Source organism: Panthera uncia, chromosome B1 (genome assembly GCF_023721935.1).
Source record: "Panthera uncia isolate 11264 chromosome B1, Puncia_PCG_1.0, whole genome shotgun sequence".
Lineage (NCBI taxonomy): Eukaryota > Metazoa > Chordata > Mammalia > Carnivora > Felidae > Panthera > Panthera uncia.
Genome location: NC_064811.1, coordinates 11,261,026 through 11,287,114, shown reverse-complemented (window position 1 = coordinate 11,287,114; position 26,089 = coordinate 11,261,026). Strand labels below are relative to the sequence as shown.

General features: G+C 40.3%; 1 protein-coding gene across 2 annotated transcripts in view; it reads left to right on the top strand.

Moving 5' to 3' along the window:
* Nucleotides 1-474: 474 nt before the first annotated feature.
* The window catches only part of FBXL5 (F-box and leucine rich repeat protein 5), a 65,347-nt gene continuing 39,732 nt past the window's right edge, over nucleotides 475-26,089 (top strand). The window contains exons 1-6 of one of the 2 annotated variants that reach the window (XM_049630330.1): nucleotides 475-702; nucleotides 10,919-11,134; nucleotides 15,045-15,140; nucleotides 17,716-17,902; nucleotides 20,250-20,432; nucleotides 22,404-22,529. In XM_049630330.1, coding sequence (XP_049486287.1) covers nucleotides 11,000-11,134; nucleotides 15,045-15,140; nucleotides 17,716-17,902; nucleotides 20,250-20,432; nucleotides 22,404-22,529 — 727 coding nt within the window. In that variant the 5' untranslated portion in view covers nucleotides 475-702; nucleotides 10,919-10,999. Of the gene's footprint in view, nucleotides 703-858; nucleotides 1,037-10,918; nucleotides 11,135-15,044; nucleotides 15,141-17,715; nucleotides 17,903-20,249; nucleotides 20,433-22,403; nucleotides 22,530-26,089 lie in introns of those variants that run through there. The other variant, XM_049630331.1, reaches the window with a different exon arrangement.

The window sequence follows — 26,089 nt, the reverse complement described above, 5'->3', positions numbered from 1 at the left end:
CCCCCCCCCCCCCCCCCCCCCCCCCCCCCCCCCCCACCTTTCCCCCCCCCCCCCCCCCCCCCCCCCCCCCCCCCCCCGCCCCAGACCTTTCTGACACCCCTGACCTGGTGTTTCTGTGCTTGAGGTACATTCCAGCCTCCCTAATTCCCAAGGGACATTTTTCCTTCCTTGGAGGCGCCAGAATTCCACGCTGCCCTCCCCTCCGGCCTGCTGGGGAGGAGATGCCGCCCTGCCCCCAGACCCAGGCTGGGCGCCCGCCCCGAGCGGAGGGGCGGCCAGTGTCCAGTCGGTTCACGCGGCACCGTTTCCCTGTGGGTCCTAAGTTCTTGGAACCCCGGTCCTGGGCCACCCATTAGCCGGGGCCTTTGACCAGCGGGCAGGGAGGTCGAGCCCGCCACCTGGGCATGGCAGGGAGGCAAAGGGCGGACTAGGAGGGCCCAGTGGCGCCCAGAACAGCCACTCGGGCGAATGGGCGTCACGGCCCGCGGCGCCCAAGCACAGCTCCCGGCCCGAGCGCGGCCATTGTGCTCGGCGGCCTCGGCCTCAAGGCCTGGTGGGCGTAGCGGCAGCGCTGAGAGGGCCTCCAAGACGACACCCCCTGCCTTCGGATAATGTGTTTTAATGTTGCGAAACAAATAGGGTAAAGACTTGGGTTTCTCTCCTCAGCAAGCGAAGGAGACAAGCACGAAAAGAACCCAGCAGGTAAGAGAGAGCTCCAGCCGCCGCCGCCGCCGCCGCCGCCGCCGCCGCCGCGCGCCTGGTCACGTGGGCCTCGGGGACCGCATGGCGGCGGCCCGCGCGTCCCCGCGTCCCGGCCGGCCGAGTAGGCCGGGCGCGCGCGCCGACGGGGCGGGCGCATGCGCAGGGGGGCGCGCCGCCTCTGCCCCGCGGCGAGGGTGTCTATGGAGAGGCGGCGGCCGCGGCTGCTGAGGCAGAGGCTGAGGCAGTGGCGATGGCGCCCTTCCCCGAAGAAGTGGACGTCTTCACCGCCCCGCACTGGCGGATGAAGCAGCTGGTGGGGCTCTACTGCGACAAGGTAACGGTGTGCGGGGTCTCTTGCCCCGGGCAGCGCGGGCCGCGAGGAGGAGCGGGCCGGTCCCCGGGCGGCCTGGCCTGCGCCGCGCCCGTGGCCCCCGGGGCCGCGCCGCGCGGCTTGCCGCCTGCGCAGCTGTCAGCGCCGCGCTCGCTCCCCCGCACCCTCGGCGGGGAGCCCGCGCCCCCGCCCGGCCGGCGGCCTCGGACGTGCCCTCGGGGCCCGCGGCGCGGCCGCTGCCTGGCTGCGTACCCCTGGCCGGGCGGGCCCGCTGCCTGCGGCCGTGCGGAGCCTCCCGCCCCCGCCCCCTTGGGGAGAGGGGCCCCTCCGCGCCCCACCGACCTGCGGGGACCCCGGGCCGGCCACCTGCGCTGGGCTTCCTGTCCGCCCGGGGCCGGCCGTTTCTGCAGCTGTCCCCCGCCGCCCCCATCGCCGCCGCCCCTCATCCTGCTCCCGGCCGGTTTGGGGGCCCCCGGGTCTGTTTGCAGACGCCACCCATCCATTCTTCCGAACCTCTCGCTCGCTTCCTGGCTCGAGGGGCAGCTTCTCCCAGCCACCCCCCTGCTCATCTTACGCCCCCCGGCTGTTCCCCGGCTTGATTTGGGAGAAACCCCAGGTTTCCTGGTCTAGGATGGGGAGACGCTTCGCTCTTGGTTTAGAGTTCTTTTTCTCCTTGCAACTTTTATTGTCCTGGAGCATTTCCTCGGCGTGGATCGTGTGATACGACCGCTACTCTCTGTTGGAATTCTTTACGTGGGCTCCAGTGAAACGGGCCTCGGAAAAAGTTGGTTTAACTGTGCGAACCTTTTTGGACTCTTGATTGGTGCAGCATTAGCTGAAAAAGCACTTTTCTGGAGATGGCTCAGGGCCTTCTGCTAGGGATTTTAAAGCAGTATCAAGCGCCCACATTTTTGTCAGTGTTACGTTGGGGGAAAGAAGGGCCACCGATGTCCACATAGGTGCTGGAAACTTCGGGCAGGCCCGTTTTCGTGTAGAAATGAACCAGATGAAAAGCATTTCAACAACTCTTGTTGAAGCCCAGAAGTCAGCTTTTGTGAATTTTCAGAACTTCCACAGCACTAAGCAAAAGCCCTGTTGAGGGAAAAGAGGGGTTCTGAGAGCCCAGTGAGGTGGTTGGAGGATGCCCAGAGGGCTCAGGGCGAAGCCACGTTAAAAACCAGCAATTAAAAACGCACTCACAACCACCCTTTTCCTCCTTCCATTTTGGAAATTAAAAAAATAACGCGATTCGGGTATAGGCTTAAACAGGACAGGCCAGGACAGTGCTTCTCAACCTTGGTAGCTGATTAGAATCCTCCCCCCCCCCCCCCCCCGCCCCCCAAGGCTGTTAAAAGTCCAAATTCAGTGCCCAAAGCACTGAAAATTCGGGAGTGACCCTGGCATCAGGTATGAACAATTTGACGCTCCCCCGGTGAGTCCAGCTCCCGTGCAGCCAAGGGTGAGAACCGTTTACCCAGAAGAAGCGAAAGGAGCGGGTAAGCCATCCATTAGGCTGCCCGACCCTGAAGTGTTTCAGTTAGATCGCTGCAGTGTTTTTACCTCCTCTGGGCTTTCAACTTAGTTATTCCGACGGTGGTCACGAATTGCAGGAAATTAAAAAAAAAATAAATAAAAAGGGAGTTTTTTTGTTTTTTTGTTTTTTTTACTTTCTCAAAATTGAAAAGGGAAAGTTGGTGAGGACTTCAGGAATATGAGGTCTTCTCTGCAGGCCAGCCTGGAGATGGCTTGAAATTGTTACGGAAATTTTTGTGCATGTGTACCCTTTCCCAGCGTGTTTGTGGTTTTCGCGAGGCGGTTGTGACTTTCCCGTGGTAGTTAAGAGTCACAGTTTTACTTAGTTACGTGATAGACTAACCAGCCTTATACAGTGCCATTAAAAAAAATTCTTTTTTAAATGTTTGTTTATTATTTTGAGAGAGCGTGAGCAGGGGAGGGGCAGAGAGAGAGGGAGACCCAGAATCCAAAGCGGGCGGGGTCTGAGCTGTCAGCACAGAGCCCGACGCGGGGCTGGAACTCACAGAGATCATGACCTGAGCCAAAGTCGGACCCTTAACCCACCGAGCCACCCAGGCGTCCCATATACAGTGTCATTAAAAAAAATTTTTTTTTAAATCTATTTATTTTTGACAGAGAGAGAGAGTGCAAGCAGGGAAGGGGCACAGACAGAGGGAGACCCAGAATCTGAAGCAGGCTCTGGGCTCTGAGCCGTTAACACGGAGCCTGACTCAGGGCTTGAACTCACAGACCACAAGATCATGACCTGAGCCAAAGTCGGATGCTTAACCGACTGAGCCATCCAGGCGCCCCTTACAGTGCCATTTTAAAAACCAATACTTGGGTATGGGGCGCCTGGGTGGCCCAATCTGTTGAGCGCCTGACTGTTGGTTTCAGCTCAGGTCATGATCTCACTGTACATGAGTTGGAGCCCTGTGTCCGGCTTGGGGCTGAAGGCACGGAGCCTGCTTGGGATTCTCTTTCTCCCTCTCTCCTGCCCCTCCCCCTCCCCTGCTCCACCTCTCTCTGTCTGTCTCTCTCAAAATAAGTAAATTCATTAACAAAAAATACCCGAGTCAAATGAGATTCTTTTCAGTACTTAAATGTTTCCTTTTGCAGTAATTAAGAAAGCATTTTCAATTTGACATAGCATAAGTCAAAATTATCACTAATTCTTAATTAGATGTAGTTGATGAGATTGTTGTAGATATTCATCAAGGAGATTAAAAGTCCAGTTTTCCAAACTGTGGATCAGAGATCAAGGTGATTTAGGGAGAAAAAAACTATAGGAATTCTATATCCAGATTTCTTCTTGATACTAATAGCTAGTGGAAATCTCCTACGATGTCCTTTGGGAGCCAGGGTGGAGAGATAAGTGTTTTATGATGGATGAATAATCTTAAAGGACTAATTTAAGAAAAAAAATTTTTTTAAATGTTTATTTATTTTTGAGAGATAGAGACAGAGTGCAAGTGAGGGAGGGGCAGAGAGAGAGGGAGACACAGAATCCGAAACAGGCTCCAGGCTCTGAGCTGTCAGCACAGAGCCCGATGCGGGGCTCGAACTCACGGACTGCGAGATCATGGCCTGAGCCGAAGTTGGATGCCTAACCGACTGAGCCACCCAGGTGCCCCTAATTTTTTTTTTTTTTTTTATTTATTCATTTATCATCTCAAGTTTTGCCTTCACCATTGTTTGGTGGTAAAGAGCAGGGATATTCAAATAGCCAGCAGTAAAACTTTACAAAATGAGAACTAGTTTTTGTACTCAAACTAAAAAGGTACAAGATATATTATTTCACTGTATTCTAATGTTGATTCTGAATGCACAGTGATTATAAAAGAAGTCAGTTTTATTTCCAGTATCAAACTTTTCAAGTACAATGTACTTTAGAAGCATCTGTGTATTTATTGGTATCAACTCAATCATTTATATACTTAGACTATAGTTTACTTAGAATAACTTACTCTGAAGTTATAGGCCATTTTAAATATTGCTGTGTAATACCTAATTTAATTCTTTGCTCTTGGATTTCCTCTTAAATTTATATAAGGTTTTATGGAAAGTTTTTTTCACTGTTACCTGGACAACAGTCCTTTGAAGTAAGCAAAGGAAGGGTTATTCCTATTTTATAGCTGGGGACTTGTAGGCCTAGATTAGCTAGACCCAGTTCACATGAGCAGTTAGTTACAGATCTAGATGGAAACCCAAGTCAGGATCATGATTTCTTTTCTTTTCTTTTTTTAAATTTAATTGTTTGTAAGTGTGTTTATTTTGACAGAGAGCGAGCTAGAGAACATGAGTTGGGTAGGGGCAGAGAGAGAGGGAGAGAGCTTTCCAAACAGACTCCCCGCTGAACCCACGAACAATGAGATCATGGCCTGAGCTGAGATCGGGAGTCGGAGGCTTAACCAGCTGCGGCACCTAGGTGCCCCAGGATCATGATTTCTATTTATATCATGATTTAATTTGTATGAAACCATAGTAGTTTCTGAAAAATCTTTTTGGGTAACAGTCTGTTATGAAATCTTTTTTGCTAATTCACTCATCTTCCAAATTGGGAGGATTTTAGCGAACGTTTCATTGGATGACATCCTTTTTCCAGTTTACTCCGATCCCTCAGTCTTTCCTCTAGTCCTCAAAATTTAACATTAATTCTGCCAGTAAGTCTGGAGTCTCTACTGTGTGTTGGCCCTGTGTTGTGTCAGTAGCTTGCATTGGTGATACAAGGTATGATTCCTGTTCTTAGGGAGTTTACTATCTAACATTTGTGCTAAGGTGGAAATCCAGATGTGGTGCAGTGGGAGCCAAGGGAAGTATATGGTCCGCTGTGCATTAAAGTGTCAGGAGTGGCCTAAGTCTCTTTGAACTGAGTGCTGAGAACAAAGTAGGTGGTGGTTCTAAGGATGTGCATGATACAGAGATTCCCAGACTTACACATAAGCCAGTTATAAAAGATTCAAGTGGTGGGGGCTTTATGGAGTGCCCAGGTTTTTCGGGTAAGGATATTAAAAGTGCTATTTACTTTATCAATTTATAAACAAAGGACATTTTGTAACTGAAGCCCTAAGAGGGAAATAAGCTACTAACTTGAATAGATTATTTTATTATTTTTTTAAATGTTTATTTATTTATTTTTGAGAGAAAGTTCGCACAAGCAGGGGAGGGACAGAGAGAGAGGGAGACACAGAATCGGAAGCAGGCTCCAGGCTCTGAGCCGTCAGCACAGAGCCCGATGTGGGGCTCGAACTCACAGACTGAGTGAGATCATGACCTGAGCCGAAGTTGGACGCTCAACCCACTGAGCCACCCAGGCGCCCCTTGAATAGATTATTTTAAAAAATTGGATGTAGCTTTATGAAGAATTTAGTTTCTTTGTTTGTCTCTGCATACCTGTAAAAGCTGTTACTGATTGGTATTGGGGAGATTGGTTTATTAGAGGGAATATTGAATTGAGAACTAGAAAGTGGAGGAAAGGGGAATTTAATGAGTTCTTACTACATGCATACATTATTTCTTTTAATCCTTACAAGAGCCTCGTGATACAGGTATTATCTGTTATTTAAAGATGAGGAAACAGACTTAGTTTAGTAATTTACCCAACCCACTCAACTAGTAATTAGGAGAGACAGAATTTTAATCATAGGATTTTTCCCCCCTTCTGAAGCCCACGTTTTTTTGTATTACCTTATTGATTTTGTTACTTATTACCTGTTACATGATTTTCTGCAAATATTTCACCTGTGGGCCATAGTTTTTTTCATACAGTTAGTCCATAAGATAGTTATTAAGGTTTTTTTAATTGAGTATAAATCTCCATTGATTGAATCATAGCATTGTCTGGCTGAGTAGATAAAAAGTAAAAATTTATTTGAAGCAATAACGTTTGGGTTTCTATTATACTATTATATATATATATATATATATATATACACATATATATATGTATATATGTATGTTTGAACTTAATCTAGTCTTTAAGTGAAACAACTTTTTGAGTCAGTTTGAAGCCAGGTTTTAAGATTTTAGGTTGTAGAGTGTCTGAGACAGAAAGCCAGTTACAAATCCTTTTAAATATGAGAGATACCATGTTACTGGGTTGTTACTATTTGTTGACTATGTGTATCCTGTTCTATATAGGTTTATGGGGTTGAGTTTGCCAGGCATCAAGGTATACAAGTTTATAGGTCATTTAGGAAATTTTCTATCCTATTGTAGCAGTGTTTTTCCTAGTGTGTTCTATAGTCCATTAGTGGGTCATGGAATCAGTTTCATGGGATACAAACAGACTTTAAAAAATGAAATGGAAAAGTATATATTGGAGTACATCACAGGGTAGAGAGGGAAATAATTGTTTCCTGAAATTTGTTTGAAGTGTTTGTGATGTGTGTGTGTCTAGGTTGCACTGTATTTCAGACTAAAGGTCATGGTTAAATGTGTTTGAAAAACACTTCTTTAGAGTAGCATTTCTCAACCACAGCACTGTTGACACTTTGGGCTAGATGATTCTTTCTTGTGACTGCCTGTGTTTTGTAGGATGTTTAGCTGGATCCCTGGCTTTTTACCCACTAGGTGTCAGTAGCACTTCTGCAGTGGTTAACAACCAAAAATGTCCTTGCACATTAGTTCCTGGAGGGTAGAATTGACCTTTGGTGAGAACTATTGCTTTAGAGCAAGGTTCTGACAGTTCACTCTCTTTGTTGGATGTGGAAACAAACAATCGGTTATGATTGGAACCGATATTCTATGTTGCAGAAAGAACATAAGATTTAGAATCATAGAGGTTTGATCTCTGTTTTGTTGTCTACTAGTTGTATGGTTTTGGGCAAGTTATTTTTTCTGAGCCTCAGGGTTTTCATCTATAAAATGGGAATTATAATACCTACTTTATCTAAAAATACTTACTTTAGGGGCACCTGAGTGTCTCAGTCAGTTAAGTGTCCAGCTCTTGGTTTCGGCTTAGGGCATGATACCATGGTTTGTGGGTTCGAGTCCTGCATTGGGCTCTGTGCTGGCAGCTCTCTTAAAATAAATACGTAAACATTAAACAAACAAACAGCACTTAGTATATAGTGCATCATAGGCCTCAATATGTCCCAGATATTACTAGTATCTAGGTTTTTTGTCTCAATCAAGTTTGTGTGTTTGAGTAACTTTGCAGAGGCAAGCTAAATTTTAAAAATTCCTGTAAACCGATTTTTTAAAAGTTAAATTGTATGCATTCTGGTTATCTTTTTAGCTGCAAAATTTACGGACTTTAGTACTAGGCTAAAACAATTGCGCATTTCAAGTGGAAATGAAGTGATTTGGGTAGCATAAGGACTTCTAATGATAGCTTTATTTGGGCTAACTATAAAAATAACAGAAAAACCCAAGCAGGGCTTATTTATATTAATTTTGTGTTCTTTGGATGTATTATTAAATTATAACAAGGGCTCTATGAGGTAGTTAATATTATTAGCCTTATGTTACAGATGAAGAAACTGAGGTAGAGAGCCATTTAGTGACTTGTGGCAGAGATAGATTCCTTTCTTAGCAGTCTGGCTCCAGACTCGCACTTGCAGCCACTAAGCTGGATTGACTCTATGACTCATGTAGAGTCCTTTCGTGGATCTCATTGGGTTCTCGGTCTGTAGTGTGGACCTGGTTTTTGTTTTAGCTTGTTATTAAATCTGAAAGATTTCCTAATAGTCCAGTGAGAATGTATGCAGAATTTCCTGCATGTCTTTTAAGATGTTATTTTCCTTAAGTCATGTGAGGGCATTATTTATTTTTTTGCCATGCTTTGGTTTTTGTTTCTTAAAAATTGTATAGCAATAGGATGTTTTAAGATTTATCTGTTATTTCTAAGACTTATTTTTAATTAAAAAACATTTTTTATGTTTACTCATTTTTGAAAGACAGAGGCAGAGCACAAGCAGGGGTGGGGCGGAGAGAGAGGGAGACACAGAATCCGAAGCAGGCTCCATCCAGGCTCTGAACTGTCAGCACAGAGCCTGATGTGGGGCTCGAACTCATGAACCGTGAGAGCATGACCTGAGCTGAAGTCGGACACTCAAGTGACTGAGCCACCCTGGTGCCCCTAATTTTAATTTTTTTAAATGACCCATGATAGTATTTGCTAAGACTAGCCACTGGTGAATTTTGTTGTGATCTTGTGTAGCATTTCTTAGGATAAAATCAATATTAGTATAACCAGATCTGTTCTGCCTCTTGTTTTTGTGTGACTCAGGAGCTACGAATGGTTTTTACATTTTTAAACAGTTGGAGAAAATCAAAAGAATAATATTTTGACATGTGAAAATTATATGAGATTCAGATTTCTCCATCCATAAATAAAGTTTTATTGGAACATAGCCACATTCATTCGTATGACTGCTTTAATGCTACAGCAGCTAAATTAAATAGTTGCTATAGAGTATGTCCTGTAGAACCTAAAATATTTATTATCTGGCCCTTACCAGAAAAAGTTTCTCGATAATTTACTCACTTATTGTGGCTGCTGTTCCTTATGTTATTTCCCTTCACCAGACTAGAAGCTCCATAAAGGCGGAGATGTCTATTTTGTTCATGATGTTCCTATCTCGAGTACAGGAACAATGCCTAACTCTTAATAGCTGCCCATTAACTATTTGAATTGAGAAAAAAAAAAAAAGTGCATGAATTTATAAAAGCGAATGATTAATTTTCAAAATGACTAGAGCTAGCATTTATTAAGCACCAATTCATTTTAATTTCATAGCCACCATGTGAACTACAGATGTTGTTATTCTCATTTAACATCAAGAAGAAACTAAGACATTGAAAGGAGTAAAGTAACTTACCCAGGGTTACACATTTAAATAAATGGTAGAACTAGGATTTGATCCCTAGAGACTCTGTTGTGGTTTCCTATAAATGACTTAATACCTAATACGCATAAGTTTTACATAAGCTACTTAGTTAATTCTACTATGTGTAGTGGAATAGTTCTACTTTAGGTGTTTACCATCTTTTCTGGTGCTTTGTCATAAGCCTACTACTCCTGTTGAGGGCAGGCAATTGAGACAGCTTAGGGTCTGCTCCATTTTAGGAATACTGGGTCAGACTTGACCAACCAAGTCTAGGAAGTGTGGTGTCAGTAGCTCCTTCCCCTCCATTCACTGTCTGTGTTTTTAACCTAATCAGGTTTTCCCTCTTAAAACTGGACTTTGAAACTAGAGTTGATACAATAGAAAGTAGATTTAATATGGCAATGGAGGGTTTGTATATTATTTTGAACTTTAATTTGGATCAGGTTTCTTGATAAGATTATACATTTAAACACGAGAATTTAATTTACCATTCAGTGTGAAAAATTAAAATTACTTCTGAATAGTTATTTTCTTTGGTTGAATAGTAGAATTAAAGAAAATGGCAGTGTATATATTTCTTTATTTTGTGATTGATTTGTGCCTTTCCTTCAAGTGCATTTACTTTCTCGTGCCGTGATGCGCTAGGTTTCCATGTTGTACCGTTGCAGTGCCTTTACCTCAGAAAAATACATGATTTCTTATCTGAGCTGCTAAGTGTTTATTCTGTTTTTCTTAAAAAACAAAAACTAGTTCCCCTAAAATCATCTAATTATTTTTTAAGTTTATTTATTTATTTTGAGGGAGGGAGAGAGCAAACAGGAGCAGGGGAGAGGAGGGGGGAGAGAGAGAGAGAGTCCCAAGCAGGTTCCATGCTGTTAGCGCAGAGCCTGATGCAGGGCTCGATCCCACAAACCAGACTGTGAAATCACGAGCTGACGTCAAGAGTCGGACACTTAACCGACTGAGCCACCCAGGTGCGCCCCTAATAATATTCTGATAGCTCAATATTTTATAATTATTTCTGGAACAGATCAGACTCATCTTGATATTAAACAAACTATAATAGAGTATTTTTAAACTTTTACATTGTAAAAGTCGTATAATAGCATAAAGAACATTTTGAACAAAGAAAAAAGTACTTATATTATCCTAACACAACTATTTAAAAATTTCATATAACTTTATGGAGTATCTGTATTTAGTATATGTGTAGAATAACAGAATCTTAGGTTTGGAGGGAGTCTGGTCCAATCCCTTTTATTTAAAGAAGCTATGTGATTTTTTGGTTCATGAATCAGTTTCCTGTATCATCAAGCTCTTCAGAATGTAGACCATTTTCTTTCTGACCCTAGTGTACTTTTTATTATACCATTATAATTTGTCAATTTATGAATTTCCTTTATGTGTGCTTGAACAAATAAGTGTAAGGGAGGTATTTTGCTGTGTACAAAACTAAATAGGAGTGTATTTGAATATTTTTTATTGGTGTATATTTACATATATTTATTATGCCTTTCTTTTTAAAATGTTTCTTCAGCTTTCTAAAACGAACTTTTCCAACAACAATGATTTCCGTGCTCTTCTGCAGTCTTTGTATGCTACTTTTAAGGAGTTCAAAATGCATGAGCAGATCGAAAATGAATACATTATCGGTTTGCTTCAACAACGCAGCCAGACCATTTATAATGTACATTCTGACAATAAACTCTCTGAGATGCTTAGCCTCTTTGAAAAGGGACTGAAGAATGTTAAGGTGAGTGGCAAAAATGAGTATTTAACTGTCAAAACTTGTGTCCTTACTAGTATGTCATTAGCAAAACCTATTAGCATTTTATAGTAAATGATGTTATGTTACAGAAAAAAAATATTCTCACACTGTTAAAGACAGTAAGGAAGACTTTATTCAAGGGATTACTTCATTGGGGTTTTGCAGTAGGGGAGAGAGATTGGGCTCAACTGTGAATAGGATATCTAAGGATTTATAGCCAAGGAACAGAGCAGGGGTCAGGAAAATTTCTAAGAAGAAACATCAATGGTAGACTGACTCAAGAGGATTTTTACTGAAGGCAGATCAGGGTGGTGAGATAATTGAGGATGGATAGATACTGACTATGATCAATGTCAAGGGTAGAGGGATTTTTGCTAAACTGACTCAGAATGACTTTTGCTAAAACTCACTAAGTGGGCCAAGGACAGAGTTCAAGGTTGAGGCCTAGTTGAGAAGAGGGCTCAAAGGAGTCTGAGTCTATCAGGTTGACGAGAATCTTTGTTAGTTACCTCTTTATTACTGTATATAAAATTTATAGTGAATGCTACTCCACAGGTCTTAAAGTTGTTTTTGTACGTTGAAATTTTAATTACCACAAAATTTTTACTTTCTGGTAACATTTGCTCAACTCTTAGAAGAAAGCTATAATGAATGCAGTTACTGGTGACTGAAGGTGAGATTGTTACTACAATGAATGAATACTTTTAAAAAAATTTATTAAAAAATTATTAATTTATAAAAATTTGTAAATTTTTATTAAAAAATTTTTTTATTTAAAAATTGAATGTTAGCTATAATATTTACTATATTCCCTTTTTCCATATTTTAGGGTGCAGGGATGGTTAAATGGGACAATTTGTAATTGTATGACATAAAATTAGACCTATTTGAGTATAGTTTAGGATAATGATATAGAAAGATTTTCCTTTTACTTATGTTTGCATATTGTGGAAATGTGAAGTTTTATCTTTTATCTCCCTCTGGCTTGGTGAAGCATAGATTTAAGTTGCAACTCTGTCAAACAACCACACACCTTTCACTTACAGACTTGCGTTCTAGAAAGACTGTTGTGCAGCAGGGAGGAGGATGGGTTGAAGGGAAAGAAAAGACTGAAGTAGAAAGACCAAGACCATTCTAAAAAATACTGTAGTAGTGTCTAGAAGAAGACACCGTAACTCCTTGGTGGAGAGGTGGGTGATGGGGTGAGGGTGGGGTACTGGGTAGTGATGGAAGGGAGATTTACTTTTTTATTGAATACTCTTTTGTACTCTTTCAATTTTGTGTCATGTTCATGTATTGCTTGTTCAGTAAAATGATTACGATCTGAACTAAAGTAGTGGCTAGAGGAGATAGAGGGAAGAAGACAGACCTGAGAATTAACATAGGACATAAAATTGATAGAATGTAGTGCTTACGTACAAAGGAAAAGGGAAAGGAGAAGGAGAAAAAAGTAAGAATGAGGACTGAGTCTGACTTTATAGGGAATATAGAAGAGGCTTGGGGAATAAAAAGATCCATTTTGGACACGTTGGGTTTTAACTGCTTTTGCAATCCAGGTGGGCACTTATTAATAGGAAGAGGTATAGATGGGATTCGGGGACAGAAGAGTAATTTGATTTAGATAAGCAGATTTGATAATTATTAGCATGTGAAGTGGAAATGGAAGCCACTTGGGCACGCTTAGGAAAATACGTAAAATCTTTAGAGATTAGGACATTGGATGGAATATTGGGAAGCACTTGAATAAATTAGTACAAAAAGGAGGAGACTACAAAACACTCATCAGGAATAAAATATTCCCACATTTTATTACTTAGATTTTAAATTTTAATTTTTTAATTTTAGAGAGAGAGTGTGTGTGTGTGAGCAGGGGAGAGGGGCATAGGGAGACAGAGAGAGAGAGGGAGAGAGGGAGAGAGGGAGAGGGAGAGGGAGAATATGTTTTAAGCAAGCTCCAAGCTCAGCATGGAGCCCCTGACACAGAGCTCAAACCTGTAACCCTGGGATCATGATCTGAGCTGAAATCAAGAGTTGGCCTCTCAACCTGAGTCACCTGGGAGCCCCTATTCCCACATATATACAGTTTCATTTTTAGAAAAAAAATTTTTTAATGTTTTTATTTATTTTTGAGACAAAGACAGAGCATGAGCAGGGGAGGGGCAGAGAGAGAGAGGGAGACACAGAATCTGAAGCAGGCTCCAGGCTCTGAGCCGTTAGCACAGAGCCCGACGCAGGGCTTGAACTCACGGACCGTGAGATCATGACCTGAGCTGAAGTTGGATGCCCAACCGACTGAGCCACCCAGGCACCCCTACGTGTTTATTTGTTTTTGAGAGAGAGAGAGAGAGAGAGAGATATGCAGAGCATGAGCAGGGTAGGGGCAGAGAGAGAGACACACACAGAATCTGAAGCAGGCTCCAGGCTCTGAGTGGTCAGCACAAAGCCTGATATGGGGCTCGAACCCACGAGCTGTGAGATCATGACCTGAGCCAAAGTCAGACGCTTAACCGACTGAGCTACCCAGGTACCCCTGTAAAATTCTGCATGTTTTAAGTTGATAGGGCTGATGTAGAAGTGTTAGATGTTACAGGGAGATGAGATCTGAGTTCATGTGAGAAAGAACTTTTTAGCTATTGTCCAGAATTAGAGTGATTTACTAAACAATGTTGGGAGCCTCTTACCCTTAGAAGTACATTGATAACCTGACTTTTTGAAGTAGATATGGTCTTCCGTCAGCATAACATAACAGGTGTTGTAGATCGTGTAGTGGAGGGTGCCCCAGATGAGTTTGAAGGGACTCTGGTGATATAGTCCAGTAGGCTCTTATGAACTGCTCAGACATAGATTAGGAAAAGAAACATAGAGATTATATAAATGTAGACATTAGAAGTCAATAGAAGTTTTGAGCAAATACTTGCTATTTTTAGACTTTATGACATTTTAAAGTTTTGTTTTTTTATTTAAAAAAATTTTTTTTAACATTTATTCATTTTTGAAAGAGAGAGACAGAGTGGGAATGGGGAAGGGGCAGAGAGGGAGCGAGACACAGAATTCAGAGCAGGCCCCAGGCTCGAAACAGGCTCCAGGCTCCAAGCTGTCAGCATGGAGCCCGACGCAGGGCTTGAACTCACAGACCACAAGATCATGACCTGAACCGAAGTCAGCTGCCCAACTGACTGAGCCACCCAGGTGCCCCATAAAATTTTGTTTTTTTAGTGTTTATTTTTTTTGAAGGAAGAGAGAGACAAAGCATGAGGGGGTGGGCGGGGGCAGAGAGAGAGGGAGACACAGAATCCAAAGCAGGCTCTGGGCTCTGAGCTATCAGCATAGAGCCCGATGTTGGGCTCAAACCCATGAACCGTGAGATCATGACCCGAGCTGAAGTTGGAGACTTAACCAACTGAGCCACCCAGGCGGCCCAACTTTATGACATTTTAAAGAAGTATAAGATCACATTACTAAAAATCCAAGGTTCCTTTGCAAGATAATTTAAAGACATCTTTTTTTTTTTTTTTTTTTAATTTTTGATACTTATTTTTTGAGAGAAAGAGACTGAGCATGAGTGGGGGGTGAGTCAGAGAGAGGAAGACACAGAATCTAAAACAGGCTCCAGACTCTGAGCTGTCAGCACAGAGCCTGACACGGGGCTCAAACTCACAGAACGCGAGATCATGGCCTGAACCAAAGTCGTATGCTTAACCACCTGAGCCACCCAGGTGCCCCTTTAAGGGTATCTTTTATGCTTTGAAAAGTACAGAGACCACTTTGCTATTTGTCAGTCTATTCTTTTTCCTGAGGTTTTATGTTGCATTTTAAACTGATTTCCTAGGATCAGTACAGTGTAAATAATGAAGCAAAACTTTTATAGGATGTAATTTTTTTTTTATGTTTCTAGAATGAATGTGAGCAGTTAAATTATGCAAAACAGCTGAAAGAGAGATTGGAGGCTTTTACAAGAGATTTTCTTCCTCACATGAAAGAGGAGGAGGAGGTAAGCATAATTTTTTCTCCCTTATAAATTTGATCTATGAAATTTTTAAGATGTTATTTTGCCTTTCATTCTTCAAAATAATGCACAGGAAGATAAGCCTCCAGTTCATTTTAGGAAAGGAAGAAAACCCCAAGAAAAACATTAATTTTGTTCCCTTGGTTGCTTTTCATTGAATCCTTTATGTATGTATGTATGTATGTATGTTTAGTTTTGAGAGAGAGAGAGTGCAAGCATGAGAGGGGCAGAGAGAGAGCAAGACACAGAATCTGAAGCAGGCTCCAGGCTCTTGAGCTGTCAGCACAGAGCCCAACTTGGAGCTTGAACTAGTGAACTGAGCCACCACCCGGGGGTCCCTCTTTGAATCCATTATTTAATTCAATTAGTCAACTAATATTTATTTTCTTACTATGTAGATGGCATCGTATTGAATGTTAATAGCGTTTTATGTTACCTTAATGTCTTCATAGAACCTTTAGGGGATTCTTTAAACTTTTTAATGTTTTGTGTATTTTCATGCTAAGTTTAAAGAATTTTTACTGGGGTGCCTGGGTGGCTCAGTCAGTTAAGTGTCCCACTTTGGCTCAGGTCATGATCTCGTGGTTTCGTAAGTTTGAGCCCCACATTGGGCTTGCTGCTGTCATTGAGGAACCTGCTTTGGATCCTCTGTCTCCCTCTCTCTCTGCCCCTCCGCGGTTTGTCCTCTCTCTCAATAATAGAATAAACACCGAAAAATAAATAAATTTTATAAGCTCTTAAAGCTTTAAACCCATTAATTTTTTTAAGTTTATTTATTTTGAGAGAGAGCAATCCATGGAGGGGCAGACAGAGAGGGAGAGAAAAATCCCAGGTAGGCTCAGCCTCGTCAGGGAGGAGCCCAACACAGGGCCGAACTCATGAACCTGAGCTGAAATCAAGAGTTGGACATGGGGCACCTGGGTGGTTCAGTCGGTTAAGCAGCCGACTTCGGCTCAGGTCATGATCTCGCGGTCTTTGAGTTCGAGCCCTGCGTCGGGCTCTGTGCTGACAGCTCAGAGCCTGGAGCCTGTTTCGGATTCTGTGTCTCCCTCTCTCTGACCCTCCCCCGTTCATGCTCTGTCTCTCTCTCTCTCAAAAATAAATAAATGTTAAAAAAAAAAAAAAAATTAAAAAAAAAAAGAATTTTTTCTGATCTTTTTTTTGTAGTACATTTTGGTAATCAAATGGTAGTGTTAAACTTACCAATTTTATTCCTACTACACACATACTGGGTTATCACTGAGTGGATGAGCAAAACATTTTTCCATTCTCTTTTTTCTCTAAAATGGGGTGAATATCAGGATTAGGGTAAAGAATAGAAAAATAAATAATTTTGAGGAGCTGGATTCTTGTTTCGTTGCAGATTAGTTACTGTGGTCATTCTCACTTATGGCTTCACCTTATAATCAGATCTATATTTAAAAAAAATAAAATAAAACTTTCAACTCTCTTCGGACTAATTAAATCAGGTGAGAGATACTGGCCTGGATATATTGAAAGGTCCCCAAGTCATTGTGGCGAAACCACCACTGAAGCCACTGAGTTATTAAATAGTGTTTCTTAACCTGTGATGTACATCAAAATGATCTTGGAACCCCCCCCCCCCCCCCCCACCCTAAAAAACAAAAGCCTTGTCTTTACTTCTTCAGGATTCTAATTCTGTAAATTGGAGGTTGGGACTAAGCATCTGTTTCGAAGAAGAAATATAGATAGTTCAAGGTCTCAGTAGACCTCTGAGTTTTATGGTTCTGAGTACACTGGGTACCTTTCTCATGATTTAGAGGCCCTGTTGAGGTAGAGTTCAGTTACTGAGGTATCAGAAGGCAGTTAATTGATCTAAATGTCTAACCATATGAGACTGATAAGAGTGTTTGTACAGAAAAACTTTTGCTTTTGATGCTTTTAAATTCCATGGGATTTATTAGACAAGCTGTAGAAAGAAGAGTCTTTTGGTGATATTCTTTACACACTTTTTTGGCTAAACTAACTTGGTGGCAACAAGTAAAATTTTTATTTTTTTGAAATACGAGGTCATAATACTACACTCGAGCCATTAATAATTTAAAAGGTATAGGGACGCCTGGGTGGCTCAGTCGGTTAAGCCTTTGACTTCGGCTCAGGTCATGATCTTGAGGTTCACTAGTTCAAGGTCTTCATCGGGCTCTGTGCTGACAACTCAGAACCTGGAGCCTGCTTCAGATTCTGTGTCTCCCTCTCTCTCTCTGTTCCTCCTCTGCTCATACTCTATCTTTTAAAAATAAACATTAAAAAAAAAATCCATACATAGGAATCTCTGGGGCACCTGGGTGGCTCTGTCGGTTGAGTGTCCGACTTCCACTTAGGTCGTGATCTCCTGGTTCACAGGTGCGAGCCCCAAATTGGGCTCTGTGCTGGCAGCTCAGAGCCTGGAGCCTGCTTTGGATCTGTGTCTCTCTTTCTCTGCCCCTCCCCCGCTTGCATTCTGTCTCTCTTAAAACTAAATAAACATTAAAAAAAAAAAGGTGTAGAGTAAACAAAACTAGTTAGGCATATTTACTTATGAATATTTTGTTTCATTTAGGTTTTTCAGCCAATGTTAATGGAATATTTTACCTATGAAGAGCTTAAGGATATTAAGAAGAAAGTGATTGCACAGCACTGCTCTCAGAAGGACACTGCGGAACTCCTTAGAGGTCTTAGCCTGTGGAATCAAGCTGAGGAGCGACAGAAGTTTTTTAAATATTCTGTGGATGAAAAGTCAGATAAAGGTGAGATTCGTATGTTTATTTTTTTATTTTATTTTAAGTAGACTCCGCACCTAATGTGGGACTTAACGACCCTGAGATTAAGAGTTGCATGCTCTACCGACTGAGCCAGCTAGGTGCCCCTGAGATTCCTATGTTTAGATAATGAATGATTTAGTTTTGAGGCCATCTGTGTCTTGTTGATAATGAGCTTTAGATTTTGTTTGAGGAATAAATTTAAACCATTTATTTACAAGTGTACATTTAATTGAAGACTAGTTTCTAAGAATTTGATGTTATGATAATTTAGAATCGGCGGCAGGGGGGGTTGGCACCTGGGTGGCTCAGTCCGTTAAGCATCCGACTTCAGCTCAGGTCATGATCTCACTGTTTGTGGGTTTGAGCCCTGCATCGGGCTCTGTTGACAGCTCAGAGCCTGGAGTCTGCTTGGGATTCTGTGTCTCCCTCTCTCTCTGCCCCTCCCCTGCTCGTGCTCTGGCCCTCTTTCTCTGAAAAATAAATAAAAATTAAAAAAAAAAATGTATATTTGGGCCACAAGCAATGTAATATAGTGTTTCTTAAAGGAACTCATGTAGTAGTAGTAATAATTATTATTTTGGCCAATCAAAATTATTGAAAGCTACCATATACAGAGCACTTTTGCAGTATCATCCAACTTTCTGAGCTCCATTGACCATAGTGGCTGATTTTATCCTTCCTTGTTTTTCTCATCATTTAAAAAAAAAAAAAAATTTTTAAGGTTTATTTTTGAGAGAGAGTGTGTGCATGTGGGAGGGGTGGAGGGAGAGAGAGAGAATCTCAGGCTGACAGCGTGGGGCCTGATATGGGGCTCGATCTCATGAGTGAGATCATGATCTGAGCCAAAATGAAGCTTTGGACAATTAACTGACTGAACCACTCAGGGCCCCTCCATCAGTTTTTAAAATCAGTTGTGCTTATAGTTTTATTTCCATCCTTTTCCATGTGTCACTGTATTAGCTTATATCCAGTAATACAAACAGGAGTGAGAATGAGAGGTACTGTTTTTCTGTGTACAGTTATGAGAAAACAAATGACAAATGCAAGTAAAATATGTTTGCCTTTTTTATTCATAGACTATTTCCTCATTTTTCTTAAAGATCTTTGATAGCTTTGCCTTTTAAAACCTCATTGAGGAAAATTGGCATCCTCAGGCTAGTAAAAATTTCTTCTGTTTCTACATGGGCAATAGCAATGACATTCCTTTTAAAATTGCTTAAAATTCTTTGAAATTGGTCCTTTTCTCTTTATTTAACAAAGTAGGTGAGATACATGTTGAAACAAAAATGTTTTTATAGGTGAACCTATAATTAAACCCATAAAACTTGGGTGCTGCACTTTGAAATGCAGCTTGGGCCTTAGACACCAAGCCAAGACCTGTTGTGTCTAGTTTAATTGTAATTACAACATGGGGTTTAAAAGCATCACACTTATTACGTTTAATTTTCCCACTCCTTCAAAGCAAATTATAGCTGTATTATGATTAAATATTTGCCATTTGAAAAGGGTTAGTTTAAAATAATTTGATCATAGCATTTCTGTATTTAAGTTGCTTTTTGAGGGCAAATCAGATGTACAAAGTACCTCAAATTCTTTGTAATCCTTTAATGATGAATCTTTTGTATTCTGTATTCTTTATTGTAGCGCCTCATTTGCATTTTTTAAAAAATTACTAAAGTAATTCTTTATGGGAAATTGGACATTCAGTGACTATTTTTTATAATAGTTGCTGACAAAAGATTCCTGATAAATGTATACCAGCATTAGAAATGTTTACATTTTCTCAACTGGCTCACAAACAGTAGGTTAGCCATGGTTATAGAAGTTAGATTTCACAGGCATCTTGTATCAAATGTGAAAATCAGAGAGGGAACACGAGGAAAATACTGACATAATCCTAATAGATGAGTGGAACGTGTTGTGAGATTTGTGTGTGTCATTAAAAATGCCTTGGAGATCTCATCATCTGGCTGACTCTACACTGGAAGCTGTAAAACCTGCTGGGTTCCTTTTTCAAATGATGCTTCTTATGCTACAAAGTGAGTATTGTTTTTTCTGTGATGCCTTTGTAGGAGGAAGTCAATTCTGTGTTCATGATTGTAGCTCCCACTGATGAAGTATGATTTGGGCCATGATAGTTTAACCCTACAGGTTCTTAACAAGTTGAACATCCCCATGTTACCACTAATCCATGTTATTTCCTTTTCACATCTTGCAAGCAGGAAGGAGTGGACTTTAGGCACTGAACTTTATTTATAGAAATGTGATTGTAATTTCTTACTGCATTTGCCCTTACAGCCTTTAATGTTCAAGTTTTTCTTTTTTATTTCAGAAGCAGAAGTGTCAGAGCAATCCACAGGTATAACCCATCTTCCTCCTGAGGTAATGCTGTCAATTTTCAGTTATCTTAATCCTCAAGAATTATGTCGATGCAGTCAAGTAAGCACTAAATGGTCTCAGCTCGCAAAAACTGGATCGCTTTGGAAACATCTTTACCCTGTTCATTGGGCTAGAGGTAGGTAAATGTGACTTTTAGCTTGTTTAAAAAATAATTTCTATCCATTTTTTCAAATGATTATTCATAGATGTTAATAAGCAAGGTCAGGAAGGGAAATTCTGAGAGGTTGACCAAAAAGTAGATTTCGTAGTTAGATCACGTGTTCTTTGTATACTACTTTTGAAAAACTAGCAGTGCTGAAGTATCCGTGAGTGATTTATGTGATGCGTGCAATTTCTTTTAAAATAATTAGGAAAAAACAAGGGAGAGGTTGCTAAATAATTGGTAAAATGTTGATAATTGTTGAAGATAGGTGATGAGTTCATGAATATTCGTTATGCTACTTTTTAAATGCTGCTTCCTCCTACTTTTGAGTGTGTTCAGAGTTAAAAATGAAATTAATGCATTGTCAGAACAGCTTTAAATAGATTCAGTATTTTAAAAATAATAGAATAAATTCCATAAAATTTAAAGATGAGGCACCATTATGGCTGCCTTGGCAGTGGCTCAAAGTAACTGAATCTGTTTTTGTCTTTAGCATGTTTTTGTTGTGATTGGTAATGCCTCATTCTACAAATCACAATTTCATATTTAATTCACTGCGGTAAGTTACTTTGACGTGTGAACAATTAAAGAAAATTTCCTTTTCATGAGCATTTAATGCAGTCGTGGAGTAAATGCAAGTAATATGTTATACATTTTTCTGTCATTGAATTAAAACAGTTTCATCTAAGTGACTCTTTTAACCTCAAATTTATGTAAAAGTTTTTTGTTTTCTATAATTTATGACTTGGACGTGGAAATATGTGTTTCTCTTATAATTAAGTTACAAATTGAATTTAAAAAGTTTTATTTTTTTATTAATATATAGCATGTTTAAAATAGCTGTTGTTAGATATTTTTGAGCAAAGCTATTTGAAGTATTGTGTAGACAAATGATTAGAATTAATATTTTGATGTGGAATAATTTTTTCTATTAGTTGTAGGAAAATGAAATATTAAGTGAAAAGTCAAGGCAAATATGGATATATTTAATGCTTTTTGTTTAGTTATATTTTTAACTGTTAACTCATTTGAATTAAAAGATAATTAGGTACTATTTGATATAAAGATCAAAGGTGAAAATGCTGTGCAAGACTTCTATGGAGTTCATCAGATCTTAAATATGCTGCTTTTTTTTTTTAATATGTTTAAACAAAAAGTTTCAATAAAAATGTTTGTTTATTTATTTATGGTGTTTGTTTCCAATGGTTCTCAATCACAATTTATTTTACCACCTTCCAGGGGACATTTTGAAATGTCTATGGCAACATTTTTGTTTGTTCTATTTTGGGAGATTATACTGGCCTCCAGTGAGTAGAGGCCAGGGTTTCTGCTAAATTCCCTCCAGTGCACAACAAAGATTACCCAAGCGCAGAATGTCAACAGTGTTGAGATTGAGAAACCATACTTTAGATATAATGTTAAAAGTTCAGTAAGTTAATTCTGCATTGTCTCTCACTTCACAATCATATAATTTAATCGCAGTGTATTCTCCGGGGTCTTTAGACAATTTATGGTTTAGCTTTCCCTAAATCTTTCCCCTTCGATTTTACGTTCCTACCTGTTGCTGAACTGCTGACTATTCACTACTGAGCAGAAAGTCTGTGCTTGCTTTTATTAGCTGTCATCATTTGGAGGGCACTGGTGCCAGTGTGAAGTCACAGTAGGGGAGAAAGGTTAAGTTCTCTTCGATGATTTCTAAAATTGCATGTAAGATTATTGATGGTTATTTTTCATAATTCTTTTTAGTATGTCTGAAATGGATCCTTTGTGTACTATTTACGTGTAATATTTTAACCATGATTGAATATTTCTAACAATAGCTGGCCCATTGCCTAGAACTCAGTCATTTTCTGTGTGCAGAGATTTTTATTGGAAATAGATGATTTTTTGGGCAGCGGTAGCCAGTGTGATCTTACTTTGTTTTCTTACTTATTTGTGGAGTAGGTGACTGGTATAGTGGTCCAGCAGCTGAACTTGATACTGAACCTGACGAGGAATGGGTGAAAAACAGAAAAGACGAAAGTCGTGCTTTTCAGGAGTGGGATGAGGACGCTGATGTAGATGAGTCTGGTAAGCCACGTTGGGAGTTCACGTTAGTCCATGCGACTCTGGTGATTCGTACTCTGTCCAGCAGTTATGAGTTTACAGATTACTAGGTGTTGTTAAGGGTTACACATTTTCTAAAGAAACATTTACCTGTTTTCTAAAGAAACTCGTGTTTTTAAGTCTACTACTTTGTAAGATTTGAAAGAATAATAAGCAGATTTAAAGTTTATTCTGTTTGAAGTAATTGTTGAGTGTGTGCAGAGGTTTTTTTATATTTAAATACTTAAAAAAATTAAAGACTGTTCTCCTTTTTGAAGTAACGTACATCCATTATTGCACTTTGCAGTTTACGATGTGATTTTTAGGACCATTTCATTTGACCAGTTCAGCAGTGTTTATTGAGTCCTCTGTGGCCTAGAGGAAGGAGTGTGAAGCTGTTGAACCTGTTTCTTCATTTGTAAATAGTCCTACCACTTGCCTCACAAGGTTGTTGTGGAATTAGGAAGTAATATATATACGAAAATCCTCTGTAAATGGCGAAGGACTGTAAAAACTAGGGTAGCCATTCTTTAAGCACTGTGGGAGAACTCAAGCGTGACTAAGGTTATCCCTGCTGTTAAAGAATTCATATGGGAGAGAATTTGGAATACGTAATCCTTAATTCAAGGTATTTAGTAAAAAATGCCATAATAGAGGTGCAGAAAGATGCTATTTGGGAGTATGGGGGAGGAAGATAATAAATACTGTCTTAGGTACTGTTCTAGGAAATAATTGCTAAAACTTGATGAAATAGTAAAAAAAAAAAAAAAAGGGACAAGACACTAATACTTTGTAAAACTGAAACTTTAGGGAATTTATTTTTTTATTTTTTTTTAATTTTTTTTTTTTTAATTTTTTTTTTTCAACGTTTTTAATTTATTTTTGGGACAGAGAGAGACAGAGCATGAACGGGGGAGGGGCAGAGAGAGAGGGAGACACAGAATCGGAAACAGGCTCCAGGCCCCGAGCCATCAGCCCAGAGCCTGACTCGGGGCTCGAACTCACGGACCGAGAGATCGTGACCTGGCTGAAGTCGGACGCTTAACCGACTGCGCCACCCAGGCGCCCCTAGGGAATTTTTATTCTAAATTGCTCACTTAAAAAATAGTAAGCTGGTCTGGCAAAAAAACTAAACATATAGAAAGGACTATAAGCATATAAAGATTATTTCAGTAGCAAGTTTACTTGTCTGAAGTGAAGTCGCCACATTTTACATAGTTTTGAATGTTTATGTGTTACAGTTTTGAACATTTAGAGGGTGCTACGTAAGGAAGAGATATTTGCCAGTTAGATTTGGTGATGTGCTTACCTTGTGACAAGAGAACCCTCTTGAGCATGAGGTTAATAGTGAATAAAATAGCAAAAAAAAAATCCTTGGGCTTAAAATTTGAAGAGGAGAGATAAACAGTAAATGCAGGCAAAATATATATGCCATATTGGATAGCATCTAGTGCTGTGGAGAAAAAAAAAAGGAAAGGGTGCCAGAAAGAGAGGAAAGAAGTTACAATTTTAAATAGGGTGATTAGTTAAGGTCCTCTGAAAAATTTGAGTTTTAAAAGTCTTTACCAAATTTAGTCTATTTGTGTCCACACTTGTAGCCAAAGACCATGCTTATCCATAAGCATTCATACTGAAAGGGAAAGGTTAAGGCTGTAATGATTGAGCCTTAAGGTAATATATTTGTTCAGCTGTTTGGTGTATCTCATATTAAACTACCCACTGTGCTTTATGTTCGTGCTTTTTAAGTTTAGTTGTCTTTACTAGTCTTGCAGAAAGATACTGTTCTTCATAGGATGTTTAATTAATTAATATATTTTTTTGATTTCACAGTAAATAATACAGATTTAGATAGGATTATAGAATCAAAAGACTGACTTGGGAATAAAATTATACCAGAATAAATAGAGTGTGCTGAAAGTCATTTTTTTTTTTTTTTTAACTTTTCATTTATTTATTCTGAGAGCTGGGGAGGGGCAGAGAGAGGGAGGGAGCGAATCCCAAGCAGGCTTCACACCGCCAGTTTGGAGCCAGTTGCGGGGCTTGAACTCACGAACCGTGAGATCATGACCCAAGCTGAAATCTAGAGTTGGACACTTAACTGACTGAGCCACCCAGGCACCCTGCTAAAAGTAATTCTTATCTCTGTACTTTACATATATGTCTGGCTAAACAAGGAATTTAGGGTAAATGTGCAAACATTAGTCACAAATTGAGAATTATTATGCTCTGTCTCCCAAAAATAAATAAATGTTAAAAAAAAACTTAAAAATATGAGATTTGGGAGCACCGGGGGGGGGGGGGTGCTCAGTTGAACGTCTGACTCTTAATTTTGGCTCAGGTCATGATCCCAGGGTCATGGGATTGAGCCTCGAGTGGGACTCCTTGCTCACTGGGCAAGGAGCCTGCTTAAGATTTTCTGTCTCCCTCTCCCCTGTTTGTGTGCTCGCAGTTTCTCTCTCTCTCAAAAAAGAAATGAGACTTTAACTTACTCTGTTAAACTGTTTTATGTTTCGAGACATTCAGGCTAGGTCTTTGGTAAACAGAATAATAGGATCCTGAGAAAGGTGATACAGGTATTCATTCTTTTTAGTGTAGTTAGTGTGTGTTTTTCCCCTTACATTAAATTGGAATTTGTAGTGTTTTTGTTGTGCTGGTTGTTACAGAACTGCATTTCATTGTAAGTATCCAAGCTCTACAGAAGTGATTAAGCAAACATCGGAGTGTGCCTGGATGGCTCAGTCAGTTGAGCACCGAACTCTTCATTTTGGCTCAGGTTGTGATCCCAGGGTTGTGGGATTGAACCCTGCGTTTGGCTCTGAGCTGTCAGCGCCTCCTCTCATTCCTTCTCCTCCTTTCTGTCAAAATAAATAAATAAACTGAAAAAAAAAGTTATTAAGCAAAAACCAAATGCTGTGCTTAATTTTAACTTCTTAAAAAATTCTAAGGCACTTTACTTTTGCTTGATTCATTATGACCAGCCTCACTTAATTTTTGTGGTTTTAAATTTGTTTTTGAGAGGCGGGGGGAGAGAGAGAGAGAGAGAGCAAGCAAGCAAGCAGGGGAGGAGCAGAGAGAGAGGGAGAAAGAGAATCCCAAGCAGGCTCATTGCCTAGTGTGGGAGCCAGAGATAGGGCTGGATCTCACGACGGTGAGATCATGATCTGAGCCAAAATTAAGAGTCGGACACTTAACCGACTGAGCCACCCAGGCGTCCCATGCTCACTTGATTATTTTAAGTTTCTTCTCTTTGTCCCTTCTATTTTACTAAAAGAACAAATGATACTTTTTATTATGGATCATTTTTCTTTTGATATCCTATAGTTTCTTGAGGAGTTTCTATTCTTTTAAATATTCAGTTTTTTTTCCCCCAAAACTTTTTAAAGTGTCTGAAACTGGAGTTATTTTTTTCTTTCTCTCTGCTGTACCAACTTTGATATGGAAATCGCTTTCAACTTTGAAGCAAATGAGAAAAAGTCTTCCTTTCATTCTCATTGTAAACCTTTTTTTTTTCCTTTTGTCTCTTTTTAATGTCAGACTTGTTAAAT